Source organism: Bufo bufo, chromosome 4, assembly GCF_905171765.1.
Source record: "Bufo bufo chromosome 4, aBufBuf1.1, whole genome shotgun sequence".
Taxonomy (NCBI): domain Eukaryota; kingdom Metazoa; phylum Chordata; class Amphibia; order Anura; family Bufonidae; genus Bufo; species Bufo bufo.
In genome coordinates, this window is record NC_053392.1 from 340,353,175 (window position 1) to 340,372,898 (window position 19,724).

General features: G+C 44.3%; 1 protein-coding gene across 1 annotated transcript in view; it reads right to left on the reverse strand.

The window, feature by feature from the left end:
• TUBE1 (tubulin epsilon 1) overlaps positions 1–19,724 on the reverse strand; it is a 53,704-nt gene that overhangs the window by 1,761 nt on the left and 32,219 nt on the right. Inside the window, exons 6-11 of the mRNA XM_040426839.1 lie at positions 13,617–13,738; positions 12,274–12,461; positions 8,561–8,730; positions 7,572–7,712; positions 5,658–5,798; positions 3,761–3,935 (exon numbers count right to left, since the gene is read on the reverse strand). Coding sequence (XP_040282773.1) covers positions 3,761–3,935; positions 5,658–5,798; positions 7,572–7,712; positions 8,561–8,730; positions 12,274–12,461; positions 13,617–13,738 — 937 coding nt within the window. The remainder of the gene's footprint in view (positions 1–3,760; positions 3,936–5,657; positions 5,799–7,571; positions 7,713–8,560; positions 8,731–12,273; positions 12,462–13,616; positions 13,739–19,724) is intronic.

The following is a 19,724-nucleotide window of genomic DNA, read 5'->3' on the forward strand; positions in this document are numbered from 1 at the left end:
GGTGTTCTCCATGTGGTATACTTGATAAGATGGTTGAATTCTGTGGGTTGATACGGTTCTGGCGATACCAAATTTATATTGTTTTATTCATGTTCTACCACTTTTTATAAAACTTTTTATTTTTTTGCATCACCAAATCGAAGACCCATAACTTTTTGACTTTTCCATCAATGTAGCTGCGCGAGAGCTTGTTTTTTGCAGGGCAGGCTGTAATTCTTATTGGTAAAATTTTGGGATCTACAGTCGTGGCCAAAAGTTTTGAGAATGACACAAATATTAGTTTTCACAAAGTTTGCTGCTAAACTGCTTTTAGATCTTTGTTTCAGTTGTTTCTGTGATGTAGTGAAATATAATTACACGCACTTCATACGTTTCAAAGGCTTTTATCGACAATTACATGACATTTATGCAAAGAGTCAGTATTTGCAGTGTTGGCCCTTCTTTTTCAGGACCTCTGCAATTCGACTGGGCATGCTCTCAATCAACTTCTGGGCCAATTCCTGACCGATAGCAACCCATTCTTTCATAATCACTTCTTGGAGTTGGTCAGAATTAGTGGGTTTTTGTTTGTCCACCCGCCTCTTGAGGATTGACCACAAGTTCTCAATGGGATTAAGATCTGGGGAGTTTCCAGGCCATGGACCCAAAATGTCAACGTTTTGGTCCCCAAGCCACTTAGTTATCACTTTTGCCTTATGGCACGGTGCTCCATCGTGCTGGAAAATGCATTGTTCTTCACCAAACTGTTGTTGGATTGTTGGAAGAAGTTGCTGTTGGATGGTGTTTTTGTACCATTCTTTATTCATGGCTGTGTTTTTGGGCAAAATTGTGAGTGAGCCCACTCCCTTGGATGAGAAGCAACCCCACACATGAATGGTCTCAGGATGCTTTACTGTTGGCATGACACAGGACTGATGGTAGCGCTCACCTTTTCTTCTCCGGACAAGCCTTTTTCCAGATGCCCCAAACAATCAGAAAGAGGCTTCATCGGAGAATATGACTTTGCCCCAGTCCTCAGAAGTCCATTCACCATACTTTCTGCAGAAGATCAATCTGTCCCTGATGTTTTTTTTGGAGAGAAGTGGCTTCTTTGCTGCCCTTCTTGACACCAGACCATCTTCCAAAAGTCTTCGCCTCACTGTGCGTGCAGATGCGCTCACACCTGCCTGCTGCCATTCCTGAGCAAGCTCCGCACTGGTGGCACTCCGATCCCGCAGCTGAATCCTCTTTAGGAGACGATCCTGGCGCTTGCTGGACTTTCTTGGACGCCCTGAAGCCTTCTTAACAAGAATTGAACCTCTTTCCTTGAAGTTCTTGATGATCCTATAAATTGTTGATTGAGGTGCAATCTTAGTAGCCACAATATCCTTGCCTGTGAAGCCATTTTTATGCAACGCAATGATGGCTGCACGCGTTTCTTTGCAGGTCACCATGGTTAACAATGGAAGAACAATGATTTCAAGCATCACCCTGTCAAGTCTGCCATTTTAACCCAATCAGCCTGACATAATGATCTCCAGCCTTGTGCTCGTCAACATTCTCACCTGAGTTAACAAGACTATTACTGAAATGATCTCAGCAGGTCCTTTAATGACAGCAATGAAATGCAGTGGAAAGTTTTTTTTGGGATTAAGTTAATTTTCATGGCAAAGAAGGACTATGCAATTCATCTGATCACTCTTCATAACATTCTGGAGTATATGCAAATTGCTATTATAAAAACTTAAGCAGCAACTTTTCCAATATTTATGTAATTCTCAAAACTTTTGGCCACGACTGTATATGGATTTTTGAGTGCTTTTTATTAATTTTTTTAGGAGGTGAAGCGGCCAAAAATTGCATTTCTGTCAGTGTTTTTTATTTTTAATGGGGTTCTCCATGTGGTATATTTGATATGATAATTTTATTCTGTGCGATGATACGGTTATGGCAACACCAAAATTGTATAGTCTTTCATTTTCTACCACTTTTAAATCATAAAATCACTTTTTGTTAAACTTTTTTTTTTTTTGCATCACCAAAATCTAAAACCCATAACTTTTATTTTTCCGTCAACAAAGTTTTATGAGGGCTTATTTTTTAGCGGGCTGGGCTGTAGTTTTTATTGGCATCATTTTTGAGATGCATATGACTTTTTGATCACTTATTAAATATTTTTGGGAGGTGTTTATTTTTTTACAGCGTTCACCACACAGGATTGGTACCGTGATCATTTTATAGATCAGGTCATTACAGACGCAGCGATACCAATTATGTGTATTTTTTTTTATTTTTATCTTTTAAAAGCAGATGTGGGAAAAGGCAATTTATTTTATTTCATTTTTAATTAACTTTTTAATTTTTTGTTTACATTTATTTTATACATTTTTTTTATTTTCACACTTTTTTTTTTTTCTTGAAGATCCAGTGGGGCTTACTGGCTGTACTATACTTTGCAATGCTCTTGCATTGCAAAGTATAATACTATCAGTTTTACACTCATAGATGGCAACACTGGATGTGGCATCTAAGGTGTTACTCTCGCTGCTGATGGTGGCAGCTCAGTAACAGAGCTGCCGCCATCAGATACAGCAGGGGCACTGCACAAGGGGGCACAGATTAGGGCTGGGGAGTGAACACAGATGGCAGGTGACATGGATGGGGGCAGGCGGGCACATTTGCTGGCACATACACAGTACACGGCTGGCAAAGATGGAGGCAGGGCGCACAGATTGGGGTCACGGAGGATACGGTACCTGATTTCAGGCTCTGATCTGCAGAGTGCAGATCAGAGCCTGAAACCAGCACTTTTACACTGCAGTGATCTAATTGGTTAGTCTGCACAGATAGCACGTATATAGCCGTATGGCAGAGGGGAAGGGGTTAATGACCCCCCCCAATGCCTGGGCTCCTCGTATATATTATACTCACCTGCTCCCTGGCACTCGCGTCGCTCCGGAACCGTTGCTTGGATCAAAACACCCAGCGACGGGGGGAGCAGCCAATAGGAGGCTGCGATGGGGACGAGCCCCCCTAGCATCGAGGGTGACACTAGGGAGGCTCATCCCCATCGCGACCGTCTATTGGCTGCTCCCCCCCATCGCTGGATGTTTTGATCCGAGTGACAAGAAGATGCAGCAGCAGGTGCCGGGGAGCAGGTAAGAATAATGTATACGAGGGGCCTGGGCATTGGAGGAAAGGGTGGGGGCATTATAGGGGTTGGATAACTCCTTTAAGCTCAAAGCCTCTCTTTACCCCAGCCTTGAAGCTGGGTGATCGTACACATGAAATAACGCAAGCATATACTACTCCAGCAGTACTCTATTCCACAGGTTAGGAGATCTTTTTTAATAAATGTAAAAGAGTTACTGCCACAATTTATAGTTTATAGTGAAGATCTGTTTGATAATCTTTATCGTAAGTATAAAATAATAATCCAATCTCATTAGCTTCTTGATGATCACGGACTGCTAGTATATAGGAGGAAATTCATCAAAACTGGTGTAAAGGAAAACTGGCTTCCATCAGATTCCACCTTTCATTTTTCAGAGCTTCTTTGGAAAATGAAAGGTGGAATCTGGTTGCTAAGGGCAACTAAGCCAGTTTTCCTTTAAACCAGTTTTGCTAAATCTCGCCCACACTGTTCAGTGGTAAATTGCTCCCCTTTCTGTGTCCTGCGCAGGGCGTGACAGAACTAGTAGTTTCGTGTCATCAGCTTGAAATTCTGTATACGTGTAATGAAGATGCATCCTGAAATGACTACCAGCAGTGATATACATACCTTCTTTCTGTACAGTCTAGTAAACCTGTCTCTGAGGTCTAGAAATGTGGGTTTCACGCACGTGTTGTTCGCTAGCGCAAGGAGGGAATGGGTGTGACCAACAGGAGGGACAGAACACAGGCTCGTCTTCCATCCTTCCTGGTTCCAAGAGACAAACTGCAGGGAAGGCTTCAGCCTAACATAAAACACATTTATCAAGAGACGTTTAATGCAGAAGAAGTAATGACATGACCAATCTGTTACTAACAAAAAGGTCCTATTCACACAGTCTGCGTTTTATCATTGATTTCCATCAGCGATTGGGAGCCAAAACCAGGAATGGATCCTACAGATTTGCATCTCTTCTGTGTTTCTGACCTGGATCTGGCTCACAATTATTGATGAAAATCACTGATCAAACACTGACTGTGCGAAGGCCTTAGGTCTCATGCACAAACGTTTTTTCCCCCCGTTTACGTTCTGTTTTTTGCATTCCGTATATGGAACCATTCATTATAATGGATCCGCAAAAAAAACGGAAGATACTCCGTATGCATTCAGTTTCCGCATTTCCGTTCAAAGATAGAACATGTCCTAATATGGTCCGCATAACAGGCAAGGATAGTACTGTTCTATCAGGGGCCAGCTGTTCTGCAAAAAACGGAATGCACACGGACATAATTCGTATTTTTTGCAGACCGCAAAATATTGAAAAAGCCATACGGTCGTGTGCATGAGGCCTTAGGCTTATATTACACGTTCAGATAATTGTGCAGATCATCACTAACAAGCGTTTGAAGGAAAGCTTGTTAGCGATGATCTGTCAGTGTAATACTGGCGCCGATTATCCAATGAACGAATCTTTCAGCAGGTTTAAAAATCCTTGTTTGTTGGCAGCAGATTGTGTTGTGTAATCATGATCTGCTGCCGGCAAACAATGATTCAGTAGGGGGACGTACGATGGCATTAGCGACTGCTCCTCCCCATACTGAGGAGGAGATCGCTGCATTTAAAAGCTGCGCTCTCCTCTGCTAATGAGCAAGCGATTACCAGGAAAGAATGCTTCCCTCCTGACAATCTGCTTCTTCTGCCCATCTAATAAAAGCCTAAGAGCTCATTCACATGACTGTGGGCCATCCATGCCTGTGCTGTGGACCGCAAATTGCAGTCTGCAATACACCGGTACCGGCCGTGTGAATCTTGTATTGCAGCGCAGACCCATTGACATGGTCGATCAGTTTTAACATTAATACAACCGCATGCATCCGTCATAAACGGATCGATTTGTATTATCTGTAACATAGCCAAGACGGATCCGTCATGAACACCATTGTAAGTCAATGGGAGACGGATCCGTTTTCTATTGTGCCAGATTGTGTTTGGCTCCGTTTCGTCAAGCGGACAACAAAACGCTGCAGTGTTTTAGTGTCCGCCTCCAGAGCGGAATGGAGTTCCAGAGTGAACTGATGCAAACTGATGCATTCTAAGTGGATCGTTTTCCATTCAGAATGCATTAGGGCAAAACTGATGCGTTTTGGACCGCTTGTGAGAGCCTTGAACGGATCTCGCAAACGGAAACCAAAATACTAGTGTGAAAGTAGCCTAAACCATCAACCAGCTGCTGCTTGCCTGAGGTCTTAGGAGCTACATCCATGGTCTCTCGGGTTAAAAAAGCTGCAGCCATGTAGCAGTAGTTCACATGTGCATATCTGTTGTAGACTGTAAAGTACAGCATATCCAATTCACATGCAGTGACATTGGTTGGGACCAAATTGCATGTACACCCATGTTACCATATGCACAGTGGATGGACGCAGTGTCAGAAAAGGCATTCAGGATAAATATAGCTTTATCTCTAACATTTGGATTACGCACATTTTCTGTAAGTGTTGATAGACAATTGCATTCTTATACTAACCGTTCAATATTTCGGCGGAGGTCTGATATATGGACGTTTCCTCTAACCATCAAAGCACATGCCAGGTACAGACTGCGTTTAGGATCTGATTGAATCAACTGATGATCTTTGTTAAAGGCATCTGAGAACATCTGATCCAACCTATGTATATTGAGCGGAAAATTAACATTAATATTTAAATACGGTACTTAAAAAGGTCTTTTATTGTATTTTATCTATTTACAGCTATTTTTTTTACATTACACAGGGAATGTGTCATCAGAAAATAACCTATTGTTTAAATCATACTTCTTTTGGATTTTGGGCGATTTTATATTTAATTCTCTATGTCCCTATTTATATTTAAAAAAACAATCATAAAATCCTGCAGTTTTCACACTGGCCACTAATAATATGTTCGGACTTCCTCTCTTGAGAGCAGCTACATGAGCCACAGCAGCTGACCCCATTGACTTATGGGAGAGTTTTCAAGGCATGCTGTATGACCTGTGCAGTGGTCAGGAGGGAGCTGACAAGCTGTAACATCAACCAATGTGAATGGTTCATCTTGTGTTATCTATACAGAGGTGTTACTTGTCATTGTAATTCTGCCTATAATGATAATACGATGGCTACTGAAAAGTTACCTGTACAGAATGATGACCTATTATGAGGCCTAATTGCTAGTGCGAAAATTGCACGATTATATACATTTTTAAATATGTATTAACAACATTGAAAATTAAAAACTCACCAAAAATTGAAGCATAAAATTGTGATTTAGACAATAGGTATTTTCCCATGACGCATTCCCTTTAAAGGGGACTTTCAGATCTATTGCAGCATTAGCAGTCTATGTAAAGCTACTGATAATTGGTCACTGCCTATACATTTCTAGGGCATCTCAATACAAACTCTCAGCAGACACTGGGCACCGCCTCAAGAAGATCTGCCAAAGACTGCATTAAAGGCGTTTTTTAAACTGATGATCTATCCTCTGGATAGATCATCAGCATCTGATCAGCGGGGGTCCGACACCCGGGACCCCTGCCAATCAGCTGTTTGAGAAGGCAGCAGCGCCGCGGCCTTCTCGCTGTTTACCACAGGCCCAGTGACGTCACGACTAGTATCAGTGGCCTGGGCGGGGCTAAGCTCTGTTCACTTGAATGGAGCTTAGCCCCGCCCAGACCAGTGATACTAGTCGTGACGTCACTGGGTTTGCGGTAAACAGCTAGAAGGCTGCTTCACTACTGCCAGCGCTGCTGCCTTCTCAAACAGCTGATCGGCAGGGGTCCCGGGTGTCAGTCAGATGCTGATGATCTATCCAGAGGATAGATCATCAGTTAAAAAAAAACTGCAGAACCCCTTTAAGTAAAAATAGACAGAAATAAGAGTAGTGGTCTGCACGGGTATATGCTCTGATATTTTATATCTGTCCAATTAATACGAGCAACAGTGTTGACTTGTGCAGAAACCTGGTAGGAACAAGTGAACACATTCAGCTCCAATCCATGCAGTTGGCCAAGCACGTAACTGGAACAAGCCTTCTCTTGCTGTATGATCTGAATGGCTAAGGCTAGACCCTGTGGTCAATAGAAATTAACCATCAAAGCCATAATCAGTAAACTCAAGCACAGACCAGCTACAAAGATAGCCTCTCACTATGGAGGACTTCCATGCAATACACAGAGAGTCCACTGACTTCAATGGACAAAGTGTAATCTCTCATTTCTCTTGTGGTTGCACCGTTAGGAAGAAGAACAGTTGCTGCCATGCCCCCATCCCCCCCCCCCCCCCATGATCCTTGGCAGACCTAGCAGTGGAGTATGGAGTTCCTCTAACTATAAAAAGAACATCCCCTAATGGTAAAAGAGTTCTCCAGTTAGTGACCATAAAAGTACATATGCCCTCTATATAATGAGCCATAGATCTTACCTTCTTGTAGGCACATTAACATCAGCCAGTGTGTAGAGTGGCGTCAAGCTTGACGTCAGGTAATGGAGATGTGGAAATGGGACCAAGTTCATTGTGATTTCATTCAGATCCATATTTAGCGGCCCTTCAAACCTTGCAGAGCTGAATGATGAAAAGACATGTGGGGAGATGGATCAAAACTGGTGTAAAGGAAAACTGGCTTAGTTGTCTATAACAACCAGTCAGATTCAAGGAGCTTTGAAAAATGAAATGTGGAATCTGATCTGGTTGCTATGGGCAACTAAGCTGGTTTTCCTTTACACCAGGTGTGATCCACCTCCCCAGTGGTTTGCATTCTTCTTCATGCAAGAGTAAAGGGATGCACAGAGTAATACTGATGAAACAGAGTTTAACATTAAAAAGATCACCCATAAGAAGCAGAAACATATACAGATTTATTAAAATCTTCATTTACATTCGAGTTTTCTGGGGTCAGTATATTGATGGCCTATCCTCGTGATTGGTAAAGCTATTTGGCTGGCAGCCCGCTGGAGTTCACCGTATCCGGACACTGCCGTAGACCACAGCAAGACCCCACTGACTATATTGTGATCCGACGGGCATGCAGCCGGACAAAAACCAGTGCGCCCACTATTCTCTGTCTGACCAAAACCCAGTGCTCATGCCGGATATGGTGAACTATGGTGAATATCTTTGGTGTGAAACTAACCTCAGGGTCTGACTGGCAGCACCCCTTCCACTTGGCTGTTTATGGAGGCACTGAAGCCCCTCAATGTTTAGTCGGTCTACCTGCACACTACCTACTTAGCAGCAGTGGTGCAAGGCTGATAGGAGCCGTCAAAGAATACACCGAATGGTGCTCACCCCACTCTTCAAAACGGGGATTGACGCTGGCTGCTGGGTATCTGTATACAGGGGGACTGAAACTGAAGACGTGGATGATTAGGACAAATATGGACAACACACAGAAGCTATACGAGGCATGTCACCTGGTCAGATTGAGGAGTAAATTAGCCACTATGTTGTTCATGGCATCAAATGGCTTCTCACTTTCTTTAATGCCCCCTTTATTAGAAGTAACAAGACTATTTGGTTTCACAGCACCAAGCTTTCCACAATTTGCCATCTGATGAATTTTATTCACTATGTCAACTAATGACTAAAGAAAAAAGAAGAAGAAAAAAAAAAAGAGGATTATTCAGACAAAAATGTATATAAAGTGTAAATATCACAAATGATCAAACAAACTAAATAATAGACTTCACTATTTTTTCAGCTCTAGTTGTGGCGACCGAGGTTTAAAAGGGGGTTTCTGAGACTTTTAGACTGATGACGGTAATCAGTGTCTGATCGGAAGGGGTCTGACACCCGGGACTCCCAACGATCAGCTGTTTGAGAAGGCATTGGCAGTAGTGCCATGGCTAACCTCCGGCACTCCAGTTGTGGTAAAACTACTACTCCCAAGATGCCCCCTTGCTTGGCTGTTCTCAGAACGCCATAGAAATGAATAGAGCATGCTAGGAGTCGTAGTTTCACCAAAGCTGGAGTGCCGGAGGTTAGCTATCACTGCCCTAGGCTATGTGACATCACGTTCGCCAGTCACATGGCCTTGGCACAGCGCAGCCTCATTGAAGTTAATTGCGGCTGAGCGGCGATACCAAGCAAAGCTGCTATCAAATGGGCGGCGCTGTGCTTGGCAGGCTGCGAAAAGGGCACAATGCCACTGTGAGCGCCGGTGCCTTCTCAAACAGCTGATCGGTGGGTGTTGGACTCCCATCGATCAGATACTAATGACCTGTCTGGAAAAACCCTGAACTACAAGCATAGTGTATATTAACGCATGATACAGCAATCCGGCACTCTAGCTTCTTGCTAAAATCCATAGACTTTATTGAAGAGATAACAATGATATCATGTAGCAGAACACCGCATAGGCGTTTTGCACCATGCCCTTGGGACCATAGATAAGAACTACAGGGTTCGAAATGCGCAGGACAAACACGCTGTATGATATGGTGACATTTTGTCTCCAATAAAGTCTGTGGATTTTCTCAAGAAGCTAGAGTGCTGGATCGCTTTATCTTGCATATTCACCTGCCCCGCTCCAGGTTTCCATGTACCTAGCAGTCTGCGTGAAGCAACAGAGGGGAGCTGATCTTTTCTTTGGAGAAGGTAAATTAATAGCAGAATGTAACAGTTTACCCTAAGTCTGCATCTCTGCAAAAATTAATTGATAAAATAATTTGTATACATGAATATGCCTCATTACTCAAAGGCGTTTTCCAGGAATTAAATACTGCAGACCTGTCCTCAGGATAGGTCATAAATATCTGATTGGTGGGGTCCGACTCCTGGCATTCCTGAGGATAGCTCATCAATATTTAAATCTCAGAATACCCCTTTAATATGCCCATATGCAGGAACGATGGAGTTCTGCCTCTTGGCAACTGCTTAGCCACATGCATAGAAGTATACACAAATTCTGAAGATCTACTTCATGTAGATAAGCAAATCAGTTCTACTGATTTGGAATTTGTCCTGAATTTTCCAAAAAGTTTGGATTATAACAAACTCAAATTTCTTGAAAGAGAAGAGAGAGTAGTATGTTACTCTGGGTTCTATCCATCTATCCACACGTTGTCTAGTGGCTACTATTTCTTATTATGGAGAGCGCATATTATGTGTGAGGAGTATTGTCGGTCAGGCAACACTACTATGGCCCTCTGGGAAAGTATGCCAATTAGCATATCTTACTTCTGCTGGCTTCAGAAAGGCTTAGCTTTCTTTTCCTTATGGAAGGAAAGCTAATTTGAGTATATTTCCCAGTAAGGCTACTTTCACACTTGCGTTCAGAGCGGGTCCGTCTGGTGTCTGCACAGACGGATCCGCTCCTATAATGCAGACGTTTGGATCCGTTCAGAACGGATCCGTCTGCATTATAGTTTAAAAAAAATTATAAGTGTGAAAGTAGTTCAGACGGATCCGTCCAGACTTTACATTGAAATGTCAATGGGGGACGGATCCGTTTGAAAATTGAGCCATATTGTGTCAACTTCAAACGGATCCGTCCCCATTGACTTACATTGTAAGTCTGGACGGATCCGTTTGCCTGCGCACGGCCAGGCGGACACCCAAACGCTGCAAGCAGCGTTCGGGTGTCCGCCTGCTGAGCGGAGTGGAGGCTGAACGCTGCCAAACTGATGCATTCTGAGCGGATCCGCATCCACTCAGAATGCATTGGGGGCTGGACGGATCCGTTCGGGGCCGCTTGTGAGAGCCTTCAAACGGAGCTCACAAGCGGAGCCCCGAACGCAAGTGTGAAAGTAGCCTTACCCAAATATATGCAAATTATCTTTCCTTCCAAAAAGGAAAAGAAAGTTAAAAGGAAATCTGTAACCTGCGTCATTGCTATTTAAAGGGATTCTGTCATGAGATTTTACTCCTATAAACTAAACTCCGTACTAATAACATGAATAACATGAATCCTAAGCTGGCCTTATTAAACCTGCTTGTGGCTCTATTAGCCCAAAAAACAGGTTTTTATAACCTGTCAAAAACCTACCTAAGGTGCCCAAGGAGACGGACGTTAATACAGGGTGCCCGGCCGCACCCATCGCCGTCTGATGCCCAGCGCCGCCCTCCCTGTCTACAGTGCCGCCTTCCTCACCTCAGCGCCGCGGCTTCGTTGAGCGAAGTGCATCAGGCCGGCGCATGCGCACTTTGCTCAATGAAGCCGCTGCCAGGAGTCCGCACAGGCGCATCAGGCTGAGCCTAGTGCGCACATGCGGGATCTGGCAGAGGGACGGGAGGATTGCGGAGGCGGCGCTGAGGTGAGGAAGGCGGCACTGTAGACAGGGAGGGCTGTGATTAAAACAGGGAGGGCGGCGCTGGGCACCAGACGGCGATGGATGCGGCCAGGCACCCTGTATTAACGGACGTCCCCTTGGGCACCTTAGTTAGGTGATTGACAGGTTATAAAAACCTGTTTTTTGGGCTAATAAAGCCACAAGCAGGTTTAATAAGGCCAGTTTAGGATTCATGTTATTAGTACGGACATGGGCATATGTTTAGATTATAGGGGTAAAATCTCATGACAGAATCCCTTTAAATAAAGGAATTGCCTGGGCTCCTTCTGCAGAGTGTAATGCCCCACTAGGCACTTTGCAGGCTGACTTGAATTCCAAACAAAGTTTGTTTTCTGAAGACTGGAACCACCAATGGCTAAAAGAAAGGTACATTTGTGAATAAGGTGACACATGCTACTATGCAATTCCTTTACTTAAATAGCAATGATGCAGGTGACAGAATTCCTTTAAGCCTGTCTGACGTCAGCAGAAGAAAGATATGCTTATTTGCATACTTTCCCAGAGGGCCATAGCAGCGTTGCCTGACCTACAATACTCCTCTCACATAATATGCGCTCCCCATAGTGAGAAATAGTAAACAGCCTCCCCCCCCCAGACCCCACTTAGCTAGTTAAGCCAATTTTCTCTGCTCTGTTAAAGGGTAATCTCCTGGAAAGAACTATTAGCAGATGAGATGTTGACTTAGCTATAAACAAAGTTATTCTTGGTCTAAAAGTCTAAATGTTTTTGGAAACACTATATGGAGATACTCCATAAAAAAGGATGTTATTTAAAACTTCAAACATCACATACAATTTAAAACTACAGACAAAGCAGTGTATCAGAAGATATCTTACTTGATTTTCTATGGGCAGCACACAGTCAGCGTGTTCTGTAAGCTCCCTCATGGCTAAGACACTGTTGTACGGAGATGTGATAACGTCATCCTCAGCTGATGGATAGACAGATGTGACAAATCTGTATACCTCAGGGAATTCATCCTCCAGTACATTCAATACAAATGTACCTAAACCTGAACCTGTGCCTGAGGGCAGAAATGAATTACAACAGGAAATTAATAGATAAGAAAAGCTATGATCTATTATTTAAAAAGGACCCATCACCTCTACTGTAATGACTCATAGTAAACACTTGCATTTCCCTAGAACTCCATGTTGTTTTGTTCCTCTGTTATTCTTCCTAGAAATTAATGAGTAGCAATTGACAGCTTGGTGTTCCCATTCCACTAGTGAAAGGGGTGTTTCTTACACAGCCTGACAAGTTCAGCAATCACACGCTAAACTGCGCAAAGCACACCTCGAAATGGTAATATCCATTTTTCTATGTATTCAGAAATTTATAGAAGGAATAACATAGGAACAGCTGAACATAGAGATTTAAGAAAAGCTGTTCTAGAATTGCTGTTTAGAAAAACAGAGCGTGGTGAGAGGTCCTTTTTAAAAACACTTCCGATTTTAAAATGATCCTCTGGTTCAAGACCAAAAATTCCCCAGTTCCCGAGTCGCCTATAGACTATAAACGTCCTGGGGGGCGGGATTTATCTCTGACTGGAGGTTTTAGAACATCCGTTCAAAGGTGGCAGCTACACGCTAATTGTGGAGCTGCTGAGCGAGGGGCCCGCAGTCAGCGACCGCCGGGCACCCCATAGAGAAGGCAGGGACCATTCCTATGTGTCCCTACCTTCTAGATAGCTGTATACACAGCCCTAAATGAGCGCTGTGTATACAGCAAGGAAGCGATATGCCGCTTCCTGTCCCAGCCCGATGATCATGTGACCGCCCTGAGGCTGTATAATGCTGTACCAGCCTCCCTGGGAGGTGTATTTCCCCTATAACTGGGGCAACTATGTCAGCCCCATTTACAGGAGAAGTAAATAGTGAAAAAAAAAAGTGATGTTAAATTTCCACAACAAAAATAAATAAATAAAAAAGTATTATAAAAATAAAGAATAAAAGTTTCACATGTAAAACTTTTCCCTAATTAAGTCCTTTAAAAATTATTAAAATAGAAAAAAAAAAAAAAAAAAAAGACATATTTGGTATCACCGCATCCGTATTGCCCAGCTCTATAAAAATATCACATGATCTACCCAATCAGGTTGTGAAAAAGGGAGATCACTGGATGGGCTCACTACACGTGTGTGTTCATTTGCAAATGTAAAACAAAGCCCTGTTCTCACCTCCTCCCATGGAATGAACCACAAAGAAACACTGCAGGCAGTCGCACTGTTCTGCTGTCCTCCTTATCCTTTCCACTATTTGTTCCCGATACTGGCAACCATACAGCTTGTGGCCAACCGCCCTGCAGAAATAGACAGATATGTACAGAGATACAGAAAACATCCCACAATGGGCAATCCTCAAGAACTCTGTAAGCTTCCTTTTAAAACAGTAGATGAGCCAATCGATTCAAACAAATGCATTCATCCCATAAGCAGGTCTTCTTCACCTGTGGTGCACTGCGCAGACGCTGCTCCGAAGCTGGACCTTTGCTCTTGATCTGCAAATCAGAGCTGAGGTGCAGTCAGGAAATTGTCAGGACTGTGCTACATGTCTGGTAATGTCAATCTAGCTGCAGATGCAGATATGCGGGGGATAGCCCCATACATAGGAAGACTCTAGTGGTAAGGCTTACTTATTGATGACCTATCCTTAGAATAGATCAATATTAGATGGGGAGGTCCAGCTCTCGGCACGGTCACTACACAGGGAACAGAACTGTATAGTACCAGTGCCTGGCTCTGGAGCTCCTGAAAACAGACGCAGGAACATACATGCTGCCTTCTGTCTGACATGTGAGATGTACATGTTGGGAGTACCACTCCAGAGGAAAGACTCCAACATATTTCACTGTATAGGCATACAATGGCATACGTCTCCAACTGTATAAAAAAAAATGGCTGCCTCTGCATTAAAATACATAGTCGGCTAGGCCTTTCTATATATAAAAGGTATTCCAACATATATCTGCCTGACAGAAGCCAAAAGAGCACCTTTTTAGCCTCCTTCAGGTGATTGGAGCCCTACAGCCTGTATGTTTGATGTATTGTATATGCCAGGAGCTTTCTAGGCAAATATGCAAAATGTAAGGTGTATACAGAAAATGTAGGGCTCAAATGCAATGTTAACGGGGTTTTCCAAGACTTAAATACTGATGACCTATTCTCTGGATAGGTCATCAGAACCTGATCGGTGAACCTGACACCAGGGACCCCCGCTGATCAACTGTTTGAGAAGGCAACAGCACTTGCAGTAGCACAGCGGCCTTCTCTCAGCTTTCCTTAGGCCAAGAGAGAACACGTTCAGTGACATTGCCTAGGCGCAGCTCCTTAGAAGTGAATGGAGCTGATCGCCGTATCCCAGCCTTCTCAAACAGCTAATTGGCTGGCGGTCCCAGGTGTCTAACCGCCACTAATCAGATACGGATGACCTATCCAGTGCTTAACCTGTTCCGGACATAGGGCGTACTGGGTATGCCCTGATTTCCCGATCCTTAACCCCTTAAGGACGCAGGGCGTATCGGTACGCCCTATTTCCCGAGTCCTTAAGGACTCAGGGCGTACCGGTACGTCCTAACTTGAAATCAGTATTCCGGCGCCCCAGGGGTTAATCAGAACGGGATTTCGGCTTTTTGCAGTTTCTGATCAGGGGGGGGATCAGAAACTTTTGAGTGCCTAAAATCAATATTTTTCACCCCCCCTGCACGATTTGATGCCGGCGGGTGGTGCGGGGGGGTGTCGCATGCGGTGGGGGCGTTGCGGGAGGCGGGCGGTGCGGCAGGCGGGATCGCGATCCCCCGCCCGCCTCCCCTTGAATGATCGTTGGCTTCTAGTGGGTATACCAGGGTGCCAGCACATTGCTGGCACCCTGGTATAAACGGCTGACATCTGTGCAGATGTCAGCCGTTTAACCCTTTCCATACCGCGGTCCGTACGGACCGCTGTATGGAAAAAGTTAACTGTCATCGGTCAGGGAGCTCCCTCCCTCTCCATCGGGGGGCTGCTGTGCCTTTGCAGCCCCCCGATGGAGAGGGAGAGAGCCCCCCGACAGCCCCCCTCAGCCCTGTGCTTACCCTTCCCCGTCTGCGAAGTTGTGGCAGACGGGGAAGGTTCCCATGGCAACAGGACGCCTCAGGCGTCCTGCTGTCCATGGTGCTGAACAGATCTATGCTAAAAGCATAGATCTGTTCAGTGTAAGTAAAATACAGTCCAGTACAATATATATTGTACTGTACTGTATTATACAGACATCAGACCCACTGAATCTTCAAGAACCAAGTAGGTCTGGGTCAAAAAAAATGTAAAAAAAAGTGAAAAAAGTTAAGATAAAAAAAAAAAAAACATTCATCACTGAATAAAAAAAAAAAAAACGTGCCAAAAAAGCTATTTCTTGTTACCTTGCCGCACAAAAAGTGTAATATATAGCAACCAAAAATCATATGTACCTTAAACTAGTACCAACAAAGCTGCCACCCTATTCTGTACTTTCTAAAATGGGGTCACTTTTTTGGAGTTTCTACTCTAGGGGTGCAACAGGGGGGCTTCAAATGGGACATGGTGTCAAAAAACCAGTCCAGCAAAATCTGCCTTCCAAAAACCGTATGACATTCCTTTCCTTCTGCGCCCTGCTGTGTGCCCGTACAGCGGTTTATGAACACATATGGGGTGTTTCTGTAAACTACCGAATTAGGGCCATAAATAATGAGTTTTGTTTGGCTGTTAACCCTTGCTTTGTAACTGGGAAAAAAATATTAAAATGGAAAATCTGCCAAAAAAGTGAAATTTTGAAATTGTATCTCTATTTTCCATTAAATCTTGTGCAACACCTAAAGGGTTAACAAAGTTTATAAAATCAGTTTTGAATACCTTGAGGGGTGTAGATTCTTAGATGGGGTCACTTTTATGGAGTTTCTACTCTAGGGGTGCATCAGGGGGGCTTCAAATGGGACATGGTGTAAAAAAAACAGTCCAGCAAAATCTGGCTTTCAAAAACCATACGGCGCACCTTTCCCTCTACGCCCTACTGTGTGCCCGTACAGTTGTTTTACGGCCACATATCAGGGCAATAAAGATACAGTCTTGCTTGGCTGTTAACCCTTGCTTTGTTAGTGGAAAAAATGGGTTAAAATGGAAAATTAGGCAAAAAAATGAAATTCTCAAATTTCATCCCCATTTGCCAATAACTCTTGTGCAACACCTAAAGGGTTAATAAAGTTTGTAAAATCAGTTTTGAATACCTTGAGGGGTGTAGTTTCTTAGATGGGGTCACTTTTATGGAGTTTCTATTATGTAAGCCTCGCAAAGTGACTTCAGAGCTGTAGTGGTCCCTAAAAATTTGGTTTTTGTACATTTCTGAAAAATTTCAAGATTTGCTTCTAAACTTCTAAGCCTTGTAACATCCCCAAAAAATAAAATATCAATCCCAAAATGCTACAAACATGAAGTAGACATATGGGGAATGTAAAGTAATAACTATTTTTGGGGGTATTACTATGTATTACAGAAGTAGAGAAACTGAAACTTTGAAATTTGCAAATTTTTCAAAATTTTTGGTAAATATGGTATTTTTTTATGCAAAAAAATTAACTTTTTTGACCCAATTTTAGCAGTGTCATGAAGTACAATATGTGACGAAAAAACAATCTCAGAACGGCCTGGATAAGTCAAAGCGTTTTAAAGTTAACAGCACTTAAAGTGACACTGGTCAGATTTGCAAAAAATGGCCAAGTCCTTAAAGAGGACCTTTCACCGATTCTTACCCTATGAACTAACTATACAGATATGTAGAGCGGCGCCCAGGGATCTCCCTGCACTTACTATTATCCCCGGGCGCAGCTCTGTTCTCCTGCTATGCCCTCCGGTATCTCCGCTCACTAAGTTATAGTAGGCGGAGATACCAGTCCCTAAGTTATGGTAGGCGGAGTCTGCCCTAGCGCTGGCCAATCGCAGCGCAGAGCTCACAGCCTGGGAGGTTATTTTCTCCCAGGCTGTGAGCTCTGCAATGCGATTGGCCAGCGCTAGGGCAGACTCCGCCTACCATAACTTAGGGAACGGAGATACCGGAGGACATAGCAGGAGAACGGAACGGCGCCCGGGGATAATAGTAAGTGCAGAGAGATCCCCGGGCGCCGCTCCACATGTATGTATACTTAGTTCATAGGGTAAGAATCGGTGAAAGGTCCTCTTTAAGGTGAAATAGGGCTGAGTCCTTAAGGGGTTAAGGACACAGGACGTACTGGTACGTCCTATGTATTTGCAATCACCGCCGCTCGGCAGGCGGTGATCGGAACCCGGTGCCTGCTCAAATCATTGAGCAGGCACCTTGACTTAGTGCGAGGGGGCCCCCAGGTATTTAGGGAAAGGCTAGGGACAAGTTAGATTAGGCAGGGATATTTAGGGGAAGTTAGTTGAAGAAAAATAAAATAAAATAAAATATATAACTGTTTTGGTTGCATCACCCTAAATTGGATGTCTGGGGTCCACAGCACAGCTGTGTGACCCTAGACCCCCCCAGGGGTGCTGCAGCTTGCCCCCCTCCCCCAAACTTTTTTGGGGTGCAGGCAGTTTTTTTTTTTGTGTGCAAGCTGACTGTGGCCGGCACTCTTAGCGTTCGGCCACTGTTAGCGCATCGCACACCCCACCGCTGATCAACTTCGGACGGTTGATCAGCGATTCAAAAAAAAAATTTTGTCTTTTTTTTTTTTTTTGTCTGTGAGTTCGCGAACACCCGTGCCCACACACACGCACACCAAATAAAGGTTTACACACACGCAGACACACACTCCCCTATGGCCTGCCGGATGTTCTCGGCCGAGGAGGCATACGCCCAGCTTGCCTCCGAGAGTCCCAGTGAGGACGAGGATAACCCCACTTTCCTGTTGTCATCCGTGTCCTCCTCATCATCTAACGATGATGATGAGCCCCCAAGGCGGCGGAGCAAGGGGACCGCCATGCTAGGGACCCTGTGGCCCACCCTAGTACGAGCAGCTCTGGGGCTCGTACTAGTTTTCCGGCCCACCAGTTAAATCCACCGGAGCCCCCTGCCGGTGAACTTGTCTGGTATACCCCAGAGCGTTATGAGCCCGTGATTCCTGATTTTGTAGGCCAATCAGGAATCCAAATTTCCACAGTGGGCTTCACTGAATACAACTTTTTTAGTCTTTTTTTCAGTGACCACTTTGTAAATCTAATGGTGGAGCAAACAAACCTGTACGCCCAACAGTTTGTTTCTCAACACCCGGGCTCCTTTTTGGCTAGGCCCGATGGCTGGACCCCGGTCAGTACGGCCATGACACGCTCCCGGTTTGAGGCCGCACTGGCCACCAATGAATATAATACTGGAGAGGGAGGGAGGGAGGGGGGGTCGCACTGGCCACAAATGAATTTAAAACTGGGGAGGGAGGGGGTCTGCCCCCTCCTGCTTGGCAGCACCTGATCTCTTACAGGGGGCTATGATACGCACAATTAACCCCTCAGGTGCCGCACCACTTGCGGTCTACTTAGTACAGGTTGCCTTGTACAACTCTTTTGTGCTGTCCCGAAGCGCTGGCAACACAGGGACATTCCTTCAGTTCTATGAGGCAGTCCTCAAGGCCCTGATCTTTTCTGAGTGGGAAAGAGCAGGCCGGAGTACCTCGGGAACTGTAGGCGCCCGGATCGTCCCTGGCCAACACTTTCCAGGTGTGGTCCCCCATACTGGAAAGAAGGGAAGGACCCCAAAAAAGTGCAGAGTGTGTCACAGGAGGGGGATACGGAAGGGCACCACTACTCAATGTGACACGTGCCCCGATCATCCGGGCCTCTGCATTATTGGTTGCTTCAGGGAGTACCACACTTCCATTGAGTACTAAATTTATATCCCAATTTAGCGACTGACAATCGGATAAAAAACTGGTTCTCAGACTTGAGACACTAAATCTAAAAAGATAATATAGTGTAAAACATAAATAAATAAAAAAAAGTAGACATATTAGGTATCGCCGCGTCCGTAAGAATCTGCTCTATAAAAGTACCCCTCTAACCCCTCAGATGAACACGGTAAAAAAAATATATATATAAAAACTGTGCCAAAAAAGCAATTTTTTGGCAAATTTTCCATTTTAATCCGTTTTTTTCCAATAACAAAGTAAGGGGTTAACAGCCAAACAAAACTTAATATTTATTACCCTCATACTGCAGTTTACAGAAACACCCCATATGTGGTCGTAAACTGCTGTATGACCAAACGGCAGGGCGCAGAAGGAAAGAAACTCTGTATGGTTTCTGGAAGGCAGATTTTGATGGCCTTTT